Source organism: Phocoena phocoena, chromosome 12, assembly GCF_963924675.1.
Source record: "Phocoena phocoena chromosome 12, mPhoPho1.1, whole genome shotgun sequence".
In the NCBI taxonomy this organism is placed as follows: Eukaryota; Metazoa; Chordata; class Mammalia; order Artiodactyla; family Phocoenidae; genus Phocoena; species Phocoena phocoena.
Window position 1 is genome coordinate 73,214,721 of NC_089230.1, and position 13,237 is coordinate 73,227,957.

The 13,237-nt window shown below is 38.6% G+C and overlaps 1 protein-coding gene across 5 annotated transcripts in view; it reads right to left on the bottom strand.

Moving 5' to 3' along the window:
- Positions 1-407: 407 nt before the first annotated feature.
- Positions 408-13,237, bottom strand: part of DOP1A (DOP1 leucine zipper like protein A) — an 86,506-nt gene continuing 73,676 nt past the window's right edge. For 3 of the 5 annotated variants that reach the window (XM_065888484.1, XM_065888485.1, XM_065888483.1), the window contains 10 exons: positions 13,049-13,128; positions 12,113-12,222; positions 11,703-11,852; positions 11,494-11,555; positions 9,850-10,002; positions 8,604-8,740; positions 7,659-7,714; positions 6,576-6,740; positions 3,677-3,806; positions 408-1,033 (listed from right to left, as the gene is read on the bottom strand). In XM_065888484.1, the coding sequence (XP_065744556.1) occupies positions 728-1,033; positions 3,677-3,806; positions 6,576-6,740; positions 7,659-7,714; positions 8,604-8,740; positions 9,850-10,002; positions 11,494-11,555; positions 11,703-11,852; positions 12,113-12,222; positions 13,049-13,128 (1,349 nt within the window). In that variant the 3' untranslated portion in view covers positions 408-727. Of the gene's footprint in view, positions 1,034-2,822; positions 2,880-3,676; positions 3,807-6,575; positions 6,741-7,658; positions 7,715-8,603; positions 8,741-9,849; positions 10,003-11,493; positions 11,556-11,702; positions 11,853-12,112; positions 12,223-13,048; positions 13,129-13,237 lie in introns of those variants that run through there. The other 2 variants (XM_065888482.1, XM_065888486.1) reach the window with 2 other exon arrangements.

The window sequence follows — 13,237 nt, forward strand, 5'->3', positions numbered from 1 at the left end:
TTTGCAGTACTAATACTCACCATTGTTAATACACACGAGGAGGTTGGAGAAGACTTCATATAACCAATTTTTCATAGCGGAGTCTCCAGAACAATTCTTAGATGACTTACCTCTCTTCAGTGAACATCACCAGGAATTTAGAGTTGTGACTATGGAGGCCGTATACACCTGTACTCCGTCCCGAGGTCGAGATGCTCGCGCTACACTTACAAGGAAGGATGTGCGGCCCAGGCTTCAATTATTCATTACTCCTCTTAGTGAAGAAGGTATGTGGGAGAAACGAGTTGTAATACATTACCAAGCCTCTGACAGAGAAGTGACGGCTTTCTGATACTAGAATGTGGGTTAATAAGGGAAAGAAAAAAATCCCCAACCAATCTAAATTAAACAAAGCCTGAAACCAATAGAAAAAATGTGCAGTGTGTATTTGGCAGGTTTAAGACAACTCAGGACAGTAAAACAATGGACCATAATGGACTATTTATGTATATAGAGATCTCTCTTAGGCACCATAATCAATATGCGCCTGTAATATTTAAGCTTGATTCAGGCCACAGTCACATTCGTTCTTATTTACAAATATTTAAATTAAATACAACCTGAAACGTGTTTCGTTACATACAAAAAAAAAAAAAAAAAAAAAGAAAACAAAAAGAAACTCTACAACTCCGAGCAATGTTTTAAATAATTACATTTACATTTAAACTAAATGGAACCACTATGTCGCTCAAGTTTTTATCACCCCTTCCAGAAAATCTTTTTCTACCATCTCTTCTATTTTTTGCCTGGCTTTGCTGGAAAATGGTTTGTGGTTTTCCAGCTTCATGTCCTTGCTCGGGAAGGTGTTTGAGTAGAGGACGGGGCTCCCTGAGTGTCCTGCGCATCGGCTGGTGACTTTGCTGTTGAAGACTTGGCTGAGCACGTTGAAGAATGGCAGGAGCTGCTCAAGGCTGCGCACCGTGCAGACGGTGAGCAGCAAGTGCCCCGGCTCCCAGCCCAGCGCTCTCCCTGAGTTGTCCTCCTCCGGGTTTTTCTGCAGAAAACAAAAAGGCGACTGTTCCCAACAGACGATGCAGTATGCGAGGAAACTTAAAAGAATATAAACATCAGCAAACAGGGTTAAGAAATGAATACAAGCGATGACATTAAGTCTCCATTCCAGACTTGCTAAGATGTTTGCTTCTAACTGAGGCCTTCTGGTGCCAATTATTAATTGTACATTGAGGGTCTAACACTGTAGTAATATTTTCCAACTTGAATGCACAAGTAAGCTTAGTTATTAGCTGAATTAGTTTTGCATAGGGACTGTCAAATCCAAAAGTTCATGTTGTGCTTTGCATATACTCAAAAAGCTCCCAGATTTCTGGATCCCCACTAATGTATCCGAGGACTAGGTCAAAATGACTAAAGAAGGGACAGAGTCTTACACATTTCACTACTAGCAAGTCAGTCAGTTACCTTGTGGCCAAATGGCTTAAACCTGCCACAAGACAGCAGCAGAGTCCACAGTGAATCATTACTATCAGCACAGAGAAAGGAAAGGAACTCCCAGGACAGACCCTGCCATGCGCTTCTGTGTTGTGCTAAACCACATGGGAGCAAAGCCGGACCTGGAGTCAGAATAACGCCAGGGTCAGGGCCCTAGCTCTGCCGCTTGCTTACTGTGTGTGTCCTGGGCAAGTACAGAACAGTTCCTCACTTGTAAGATGGGGCGATGAAGAGAATGTATGTGAAAACCTGTCAACTGCATTAACACGACAATTTACGTACTTCAGGTAGCTAGTTTGAGAAGCCAGCTAAACTGTACACACACAGCTGTAGACATCGGTCTATCTAGAGAAAGTTCTGAGAGAAGTGAAGATGTTTGAACTGGGGCAGAATCATAGATATGAAAACACACTGAGTAAAGATAATGAAGACAAACAACTAGGTAGAAGAAACTATCAAGTGGGACTTAGGAAGCAGAATTATAGTCTGTCATATTTGTTAACAAATGGAGTTGCCTTCTAAGATGAGATGTTGCTGAGAAACTTGCATTGTTCACTTAATATTTTAGTATCACTAGTTTCCTAGTGGAGAAAACAGATGCAAAATCCAGCTTATTTTCTTGTGTGTGCTTAAAATGTTTGCCTATTTTAAAATAAAATCCTGTTTTAAATCTGTTTTCCTTTCTCAGAGGTCTACAGGAGCAAACAAGAAAAAAAGATCATCTAGTTCTTTATCTATGGCCAAATTTAAAAAAAAAAAAAAGGAAAAAGAAAAAACAGCTATTAGTTTATTTCTCAGTACGAAACCGCTTTCCTTTCTCTCACCTAATAACACTGGCTTTAATGATGGTCTGGGACTGATGACCACTCCACCGTCAGTCCCCCGAGTCAGAGTACAATTCAGTAGTCATGAAAGGGTCCACAGAGATGCATTTACTGAGGGGAGACGAGTAATACGCTTGAAGCCTCTACGGAGCTGACTTTCAAATGTAAGGAAGCTATGATGTAACCTTTTGTTTCTATTCTTGTCAAGATGTACCTTTAAGAGGACTTTTACTAAGCTCTTGACCAAGAACAGTGCACTTGTTTTATAGTGTTTCTGCTTTTCTTAATCAGAACTACACCACCTCCTCACTAATAAAATTAACAAGTCAAACATGTTTCCATATGAACTGTTTCTCCTTTCACTGCAACAGTCTACACTTGAAGAAAGACTTCCTTCCTGTTTACCTCTCTTGTCCTGTTGAAATCCAGACCTGGGTTTGTGTCTCAAGATGTGGCCCAGAGGTGGCAGCTTTTGCTGCCATACCACAGGCATCAAAAAGCCACCCTCACCTGATGCTTGGCCATCTCCAGTCCCTCCACAGTCACTGTCTTAAAGTCCTCCTCGTCCTGTGGAAGGAAAGAGGAGAGCTCACAGCCTTTGCTCCAGTGAAAAGTGGGCTTGGCCATGAAGACCTTGTTTAAGGTGTTTTGGATGGGAAAATGCTTTCCAATCAAAACATTTTTTTATTCTGTGGGACAAGCGTTGTGCAAAAGCCTGTCATGTTTATTCCTTAGATAAGGGAGGAGTTTTATAAAAACTGTCATTACTAATGAAATGCAGGGATGACAAAGTACATGTGCCTATAATCACATTGCTTCCGGATTTGTTGTCATGATTATTTTTTCCGACCCTGCAATATCAACATGAAAGTACCCAAGTGCTCTCCTAAACTCTGGACTCAACTTTCATCTTTCATCTCTTCTTTTACTTATTAGTCCCTAAAGAAACAACTTGATTTGAAATCAAGTTCCGCATGTCCTTCAAGGACACTGTCCTCCATTCCGTCTCTGGAGTCTGTGGAATGTGGTTTAGGAGCTGCTGCCTGATAGGGGACCCCAGAAGAGTGGAAAATTTCTGAGCACTCAAAGCACATATTACAAACTAGGGCTCGCAAAACAACCCAGATCGTCCCCAGACTGTACAATCTATTTTTGAAATTTTCTGAATGCAAGGAAAAGATGACAAAAGGTTTGTAACAGAGGCCTACTGATGGACGTAAGAAACTCACTACTATTTTCTTGGGTAAAGATCTGTAATTAATCAGCCTGAAGCACAGTGGAAGATACACATAAGATACAAGTATATCTTACAAAGTTTATCTTCTTACACTTAACAAGAACAACTTTTAAAAAGAATGCAATACCTTTGCCCTTTTCCGAAGAAGCTTTGCAAGTCGTACTACATAAGGTTTAAATTCTCGTTGATGTATGCCCTGCCTTCTCACTTCCAAACCGGAATCATCTGAGGCTTCTGGAATAAAGGCCCATCGGTACCTACGTATAGAAGAATGACACCAGTATCGGTAAGATGCACGCTGTGCCATCTAAGACAAGGCCACATAAATCCAGTAGACACATCATGACCCCACCACTTATACAGATTCACATACCAGCTGTGCCACTTGTAGCCCTGTCACCGTGGGCATGTTTCTTAACCTGGGCCTTTACCGGTAAATAAGGACAATATTAACTACTTCATAGAGTTGAAATGAGTACATGAACATTTGTAACGAACAAATGAAATTTGGAAAGTACTCCACACCATTTTTTCCATGAGCACAAGTAACTTGACAAATGTTTCCATGCTCATTCATTACTATATAGATAAAAATCTCCAACATTTATTTCAAATTTTGTCTTTAATAAGTAAAATTAATATCTATGGAAAAAACTCAAACAGTATAAAAGGGCAAACCAAAGAAAGGTAGTCTCCTTCCCACCACAGGCTCCACCAATACTGCCAGTTTCGTATATACCGATTCAGAGTTTTATTATGCATAAAAGAGCACACAGTCACACAAGCAACCCTCTCCTCTTTTAATAAATAAAATGATTGCTGCTTATTTTAATTACACATCTTGGAGATAAGATCATATAAAACAGCATCCTTTTTAACAGTTACATAGTACTCCGGTGTTGGAAGGTACTGATTCAACCAGTCTCCTAGACTGTCTGATTTCTAGCTATTACAAATAGTGCCATAAACGTAACTGCTGGCTTTTATGCGTGTCTGAGAGGACAGTGAGTGGAGAAACCCTCGGATACAGCAGAATTACTGGCCTAATGAGAATCTGTATTTTGAATTTTGGTAGATATAAACCTCTGGAGAAAAATGAGACAATATCAATGTACTCTTCCAACAAGAGTAAGAATGTCTCTATTGTTAAGGGTAAAAGGAAGTACACGTTTAGATCTTTAGCATTCTGATAGTTATTAGTAACTTTAATTGGAATTTCTCTTGTGAGTATCACTGAGCACCTTTTCGTACGTTTTACAAGCCATTCCTTTTCTCTGAACTATTTGTTAATCCTGTCATCGTCCCATTTTTCTATTGTGTTATCCATTTTTACATATTAAACAAGTTAGACTTGGTCATATACATTGTAAATATCTTTTCCCAACTCAGTGCTGTCTCTCAATCTTTATGGTATTTTTTAGTCACACAGAGACTAAAAATTGTATGTAAGTAAATTATGAAATATTTTAAACTTTTGGAAAAAAATCATGCTCAGAAAGATATTACCCTTTCAAGATTATTAAATTCTCCATGTTATCTTTTATTACCTTATAGGTTTTTTGAAAAGAGACAGTAGTTAAAAGAAAAAAAACTGTAGTTGATATTACAGCATTTTTATCTCTTTTCTGATTCTCGACGAGTAAAGAGGATAAACTCAATTTTGCTTCTCGTCACAGAAGCTGAAAGGTCACTGCTGTAAGCACAACACTCTCCCTAGAGCATGAAGACTGTAGTTTCTGTTACCTCTGTGAACATAAACATCCTAGTTAATTTTGGCCACTTTCCTACAGTTCTGCTTCGTATCCTTTTCTGAACTTCTTCAGGAGTAACAACAGTTTAACAGACACCCAACCACTGAAATTCATTAAGAAGTGGATATATATGGTTTTCAAATGGAAAAAAAAAGGAACTGGAATTAATGTAAAAAAATTTCTAGTTCTTACCATTAAATTTAATGAAAAGTAAGCTTGTGCAACAGAAATTTTTAGAGATTTAAGTATATCCAAATATAGAAAAAGGATTCTGGTATCTTACTCTTTATCCTATTAATATTCCATTCCAGAAGAATAATATAACACAATTTTATATATTATATAAATACATATTTGATCATGTGGATAAATTCTCAAATTAGCTATAGTGATAAAGCAATCTTATACAGTTTGCCTATTATTTAAAAAATTTAAATATGAAAAATCATAATTAAATATTTTTGAGCACTTATGAACAAGGCATTTAACTTACATTAATTTTCTCCCTATTCCCCTCTGCCATTTCTAGTTCAATTCACTATCACCTGAAAGAAGAGCCTCCTTGTTTCCAGTCTTGCCCACCTCCCATCCTTTCTCCAAACTACACAGCCAAAGTAAAATTTCTAAAATACAAGACTGATAACATCACTTCACTCCTTAAAATTCATGCTTCAGTGGCTTCCCACTGTCCTTAGTTAAAGTCCAAGTTCTCGAATATAGCTTGTAGGTCATGTAACTTGGGCCCTTTCCAGCCTCATATCTCGACATGCTGCTCCAGCGATACTGACCTTTCAACACTGCAGACACACCAGGGCCATTCCAACCTCTAAGTCTTCACCCCTGCTTCCCCCAACCATCACCCCACCTCCTCAACGTAAAACTGCCCTCAGGCCTGCTCTGACCCCTAGAGCTCAGAGGGGTCTCCGCTGTGTGGCCTCACAGCATCCTGCACAGCTGCTCTCAGAACACCCGTGGTGTGTTAACGGCCTGTCTCCTACACTGGACTTGAAGCTCTTAAGTCATGTATCCGGCGGCCTCACGTGTGTTGCCTACTCAACTTGTTGACTGAGTGACCTGTCAGTCTTAATATACCCACAACGGCCATTTCCGATACCTTCCAACAACTGTTGCCCTACCATCCTCCTGCCAAAACAATTACATTTTAATAAAAATTATGAATATTTCAACTTACACAAAAAAACTTTATCTTAGATGTCACCAACCAAAGCAAATGCATTTCAAAAATATCCATTTAATATCCTTACTTTTACTTACATCTGAAACTGAGGAAGATTTTCGGAGGGCAATGCCAGAGCCAGATCCAAAAATTTGCAAGCAGAAAGATAGAGGTTTAACCACCGCTGGCTGTTATATGAAGTAGAAAAGCCATTACCTCCTGTGTAGGTTGTCTCCAGACCAGCCACAGAGGGGCCTGAAGTCCTATAAGCAGGAGACAGTGCTGTCAGCAGCTGGACCCACTTACTCCCAGGTAATTCCTGGAAAATCTCAAAGTGCCAGCTACTATTTTTCATAATCATTCTGATAAATGTACCAGTAATCGCTAAGCAAGTTCATGACTAAATTAATATTACTGTTCTCAAATCAAAAATTAATTTTTCTTCTTTAAATTTTAAGAATGTAAAAATAGTAGAGAATAACTTGTTATACTCGAGAAGTATAAAAATACAAGCTGTAAAACCAGGAGGCCTCCCTACTACCCAGTGTCCTTCTGCAAGGATGGTGGGAGGGAAACTTTCTATAATAATCAACACAGTTATTAGTATAGGGGATTCTCTTTTATAAACCTAGTATTAAAGAAGAGTAAAATATATTTAAGACACACAGTGTTAAAGGAACTTTTTAATTTATAAACTTATTTGTACAAAAATTCCTAAATAAAAATAAATTATATTTAGTCACATATTAATAAACTGCTTCTGCTGAAGAAAACCCCAAATTTTAGTACATTAAATGGAGATCATCCTGGAAGATATGGACATTTGTATACCTTAGTTACAGGTTACCTGCCATAATAGGTTTTGCTGAATGTTTCAGGAAAAAGATCTGACCTACTAAAACCGATACTGCTCACATAGCTGAAACAGTATTGCTTTAAACTAAATTTGTGTCTAGAGGCCAAAGGCCACACATGTTGATAGTTTAATTCAGTCTAAAATACCTAAGGAATACATGTAACTGTATTATATCCAAATATGATCAATTGGATAATAACAGACTAAATACATAAAGTGTTCAGATAAAATAGTGTCTATACCCTCCTAGTTGTAAAGTAACGTTCTGGATGATTTTAGGATACTACACACTGACAAGACTAAATCAAAATGAATTACATATTACCGTGAAATGTCTTCATCAGCAGTGAGCTCCTGCTCCATCAGTAAAAATACCTGTACCTGAAGACCGTGGAAAAAGTGTCAAATGTTTATTTAAACCTTCTTTCAAGTTATCTTTAGGCTATATTTTCATTAATCCAAATACAGATTCTAGGATACAACTTTAGGATCTTTAAATTATACTTAGTTTCCAAAAGTAAAACTGAAAATTCAGCACAGAGCCTTGCTACTAATTTGGCAGAGGTGAGACGAAAGCATGGTCTTATTTGGTGATTATGGAACAGAGATACAGTTATTAAAAAAGGAAAAAATATTAAAGCCAATTTCTTTGTGGGGAAGTTATAATGCTGGGTTTTCGGAGTTATAGATTCCCGTCCCTTTCCTTTCTCATCTCTTTCCCCAGCTCCCCACGTTGTTCAGATGAGGGCGACAGGGTATGGTTTAGGAGGGGAACGGACGGGTGTAGTGGGACTTAGGAAGGTTTTACTGTTTGGGGGTTTACAAAATCTTGTCAAAGTCTCTCTGAAGCAGCTTACCTGGGTAAGTGCTGCACTTCAAGAGTGATACATGCCCTATGTCAGGCCATCTAAATCTAGCTAAACCATCTCTAACCACTCTCAAGGTGGTGCTGCCAAAGACAGGAACCAGGCCTGGCAGCCGTGACAAAGTTAAAACTCTGGTGTAGTTGAGAATGAACTAAACCAGATCAGACGAGGTCATGATTCGCAAGGAGCTAATAATTGCTAATGCTGCATATTTCAAAGTTTAAGCTGTATGGAGACAGAATCTGACGTGTTTTACTATTTTCATCTGTACACATTTTCAGTAACAGGCTTAACTAGAGTTCAGTTCTCTTCCAAGATTAGTTTTTATCCGGTAAGCATGTTGATGCTTGTCACATTGTTTTACAATTTAGATTCATTACCTAATTGAATTAAAATTAACTCACAAGTTCTGTGATCATGGTAGGCCAGAGTGAGGTAAGGTGTTGTGGAGACATTCTTAAAAGTAACACTCTGAAGAACAGGAACACTTGAGAGTGAAGAGTTGGCACCTGGGGCAAACGGAGACTCTCAACCAATCTCTCTGAAGGAAATACAGTATATTTTCAATACCAAAATAGAATCATTTTCATATAAACTTTTCTATATAATCTAGTTCAGTACTTCTCAAACTATGATGATCAACTTTTTAAATAATTTCCAGTCTGTTGCAGACTGATACTTTCATAAAATATAATAAAAATGAATTACCAGAAAAAATCAAATTAAAAAAAGATAAATACAAGCCATGTTCTTATTATTAGATTCAACAGATTCTATCACATTGCTGTAAAGGCTTACGATGCTTACTCTACATTTCTGAACGTAACATGGATGGAATAACAGACTGATACTGGTCCGTGGACCACACTTTGAGTAGCACCAATCTAGTCGATTTAAAAAAAAAAAATCAGAGGACAAATAGTGTGCATGTTGCACACTGGACATTAGGTATAAAGGGTCAGAAAAGGAGGAGTCACTTATCTTCTGAGGGAGAAATAATCTCAGTAAAGAGATGACGACTGTCATCCCCAACCCCATCCCCCACAGCCCGCTGAGGCTGGCTACTGCACAAGCACACTGACTCGGCAGCGAACAATACTGCCTGGGGCAAGCTCACTCCCATCATGGAGCCATCTGGTGGCACAGGGTGATGACTGCCCTGATACCCTTCAGGACCCAGAGAGCCACCAAACCCATGGGATGAAGGTTATCAAAAGCCTTATACAACCCCAACCCTGGCCCCAAACTCTAGATCTCCACCTACTTCTAGCTAAAACAGAGGCTACGCCTCTATTTCAGACCCCTCCTTTAAAGGTGTATAACCTCTCACCCACAACAAAAAAAAACCCCACTAATATGCCTGTCTGCAGTAAAACAGTCTTACACCTTATTCTCAAACATGAATTCCTAGGAAATTTGACCCAAACAATAAAATGGAGACCATGTTTAGGCAAGTCCTATAAACTCAGTGTTTGATTTCTTTTACATACTGGTGATAATTTTTGTCGTTTCAACAGAACAAATTTCTAATTCAACATTCTCCATCTACCAACGCTTGGTATATTTCACCCCAACTTACAACTTACGGAAGGTAATTTCTAAGGAACCAAAAAATTTGGAAAATAGAGAAAATAGTTTTCCACTATTTACCTTGTATATCTGGAAGATATTTCTGATACTGGTCAATTTCACTGCTAAAAATAGCAAATGCTAATCTCTTCAGAAGCATGGCTCTCTGCTCTAGCTCCACATCACGGTTTGCAAAGAGATTAAGCGAACTGCTCTGAGCTACAGCTACACGAGCTGGAAGAAAAAAAAAAAAAAAAAGCAAGTGAGAGGCTGTGATACAGTCATCAGGCGATTTGAGTAAAGATGATTCTGTTTTTTGTTTTTAAGAAAGTCTAGACCCTATGATATCCAGGAGAGAGGACCTCAGGGTAGAGGACTTGGGACTCCTCTCCGAGGCAGAAGGACTGGCAAACAGATCTAGCATATATAAGCCAGAAGACCAAGGGGTGGGAATTGCAATGTGGAGAGAGAAAAAAATTTAGAACTGTAGGTTTCAGAAGGTAAAATCACTAACAATGCCATTTTATAAAACCCTTTCATTTTAGGCCATCTGCCGAAATCCTTCTCATTGCTTTAAAAATTTCTGGCCTGGCCAGGCCTAGCCTACCCAGTTGTCCGTCCTCATGTCTCGTACTCGCCCCCATTCCCTCTTCTGCAGGCACTGTCTTGCTTGCTCTTCCTTGAATTCGCCGAGCTTGTTCCTACCCTGAGACCGTTATTATTTTTGTCCCTTATCCCCGGAATACTCTGTCCCTAGGCCTTCTCGTGGTTGGTTTCTCTAGTTTCACATCAAATATGAGCTCTTCAGCTGTTATTTAAAATCTATCGTATCACCCTATTTCCTTCACAACTTCTTACCTACTGTCTGAAATAATCTCATCTATTGGATTAAGGTGAGCATAATGCCTGGCCCATTTTGTGTCTTTTAATAAATAACTGTTAAATAGATGAATCTGAACCTTAAAACAAGCCTGTGAAGATTAGAGAGAATACGATGTCCCTTTTCCAGAGGGGGAAACTGCAGCTTGGGTTAAGAACTGACAAGAAATTCTACAGATTCATCCAACTTCACTGCTATTTAAGGTCACTAGTTTAATAACTTTCAAACTTTTAGAAAACCTTTTTTTTTCCAGATTAGATACTATGAGGAAGCCTAATATATAAGCCAGTAAGATAGAGAAGAAGTGGGGTGGAGAGCGATTCTGGCCTTCCTGGCCCCTCTCTTTCTTCCTTCCGAGAAGATAAACACAGCCCCAGGACTCATTTTGGCCGAGCCATGCAGCGTGTGGGATCTTAGTTCCCCGACCAGGGATTGAACTCGTGCCCCCTGCAGCGGAAGCTTGGAATCTTAACCACTGGAACGCCAGGGAAGTCCCCAGAGCCCCAGGATTTAGAAGGAGTTGTTTGCTAGGTTTGTTCCTATTGCTGCCTTTCTTAGCCTCCCTACCTGTCAGTCTTTTCGTTCAGTGATTACTTATTGAGTGCCATGTTCTATGTTATGTGCTGAGGAAACAGTCTGGAGACAAATTTGACATGGCCAAATAGTTTTACTTATTATTTATCAACTATGTTGTCCTTTTTAAGTTTTAACATTATGTTCCTATCGGGTACTAAGTATAACTTGACAAAGAGCTAACTCAACAGTTTCTAGAAAAGAGCAAAGTACATACGAATGGATCCCGTATAGGAAAGACACTGCTTAGGTTGTCACCCCACAATACTCACTCATCAAATCTCTAAATGTCGTCTTATCATGTGTCATCAGATTGTCCATAATTGCTCTCCAACTGAAAGAGACAAAGATTATGATATGTAAGTAAGATTTTGTTGTTGTTTATTATTATTAAAAAAGTGTTCTACTTTGCAGATGGTAGTTGATTTCAACAGACTTTGTGAGGTGCATTATCATGTTGGATAGAAGCAAGATGACTTACTGATTAACACAAGAGGCATCCATCTGAAAGAAGCTGGGATCCATAAAGAGGTCGAAGGCTTCTTTTTTCCAGGCTCTCCGTGTGTACTGATACCCACTAAGGCTGCTAAGTAGCTGGACACAGGCTCGATAACTAGGGGCGTTATGTGCACTAGGAGGAAGGAGAACCACTTTAACCTGTATGTTGTAACTTCAATCACCACATTACGTCATACCTAAGTGGTCACATTTACCTAAAGCCCTGATGGGAAACAGAAAGCACTGTAAGAGAAATAATTTTTTTTTATCACGATAATTCAAGGTAAAAATAAAGTCATTTTGTGGTAATTCCAAAAATGGCAATAAAGGAACACAATTTATTTTTAACAGAGTATGAGTTAACGAACACGTCTAGTTAAACAATAATAGTACCTGTGATTTCGGAGGTAGGGCACAACGTAATGCATGATATTTACAAGTAAAGGAATAACCCGTTCTTTTTCATCACTGTAGAAAACCATATCCAAAAGATGAGCCAAAACCTAAAAAAACGTTAAGAAATGAAATGGAACGTATAATCTGAGCGCTAAAACTGACAGCACTCAGAGGTGGTTTTCAGTCTGTAAGAAAATCAAGAATACCTTAAAAGTAGAAAAACCTAAAATCAAATCTCCCTAAGCCATTTTTACATGAATGGTTTCTGCCACAATGGTTTTCTCCATTATAACTATAGGATATAAATATGGGCAAATGTTACTATTTCTAACCAAGACAGGGAAGACGAGAAAAAGAGAGGTTAAGAACCTTCCAATGTGACAGTGAGTAAACAGCAAATTTAAGACTAGAAACTCAGTATTCCCTTCCCCTGACTGGGATACGAGGTGGCCTGGGAAAAACCCAACCACATGAATTGACTGTCACTTTGGTCTCAGTCACACTGTGCTACTCTCTCTCTGTAACCACATCTGTGAAGGGGAAACAAAAATGCCCTGATAACAGGGTGCATGTCAGAGGATGTACATAAAACTGTTTGGTAAACTGTAAATGCTTTGTAGTGGCAAGCATCATTATACCACCTCCACCCTTCCCTACCACACTGTGAAACAAAAGCACTTATCATTTTTAAAAAGTACACTTTTAAAAAACAGTGCATGGGGGGGGGAGCCATATCTAAAGTTATTATCACTAATATTTAACAAACTACTAACCTGAATACAAAGTCAAAACTTTATTTTACATAGTGATTTCTTAAAGTACAAAACAGTTTTTCAAATTAAAATCTTCTCTGTAAGAATTACTTGCTAATATTTAATTGTGAAACTGTTTACTTGAAAGTTCATGTGAAAAAACCCGATAATGTTTATTTACCTCAGAGAGTAATGTCAATGCATGGACACTATATACAGAAGGAGTTATGTTTGAGGTTTCCATTGCAGGTGATAACATATCTAAGTAAGAGAAAAGACAGGTAAAGATATGGTTAGGTTTTTTCCCCACTGAAAAAGCTACCTGCTAAACACAAGAAAAGAGATGATTTTACTGTACTCACAGTGTTGA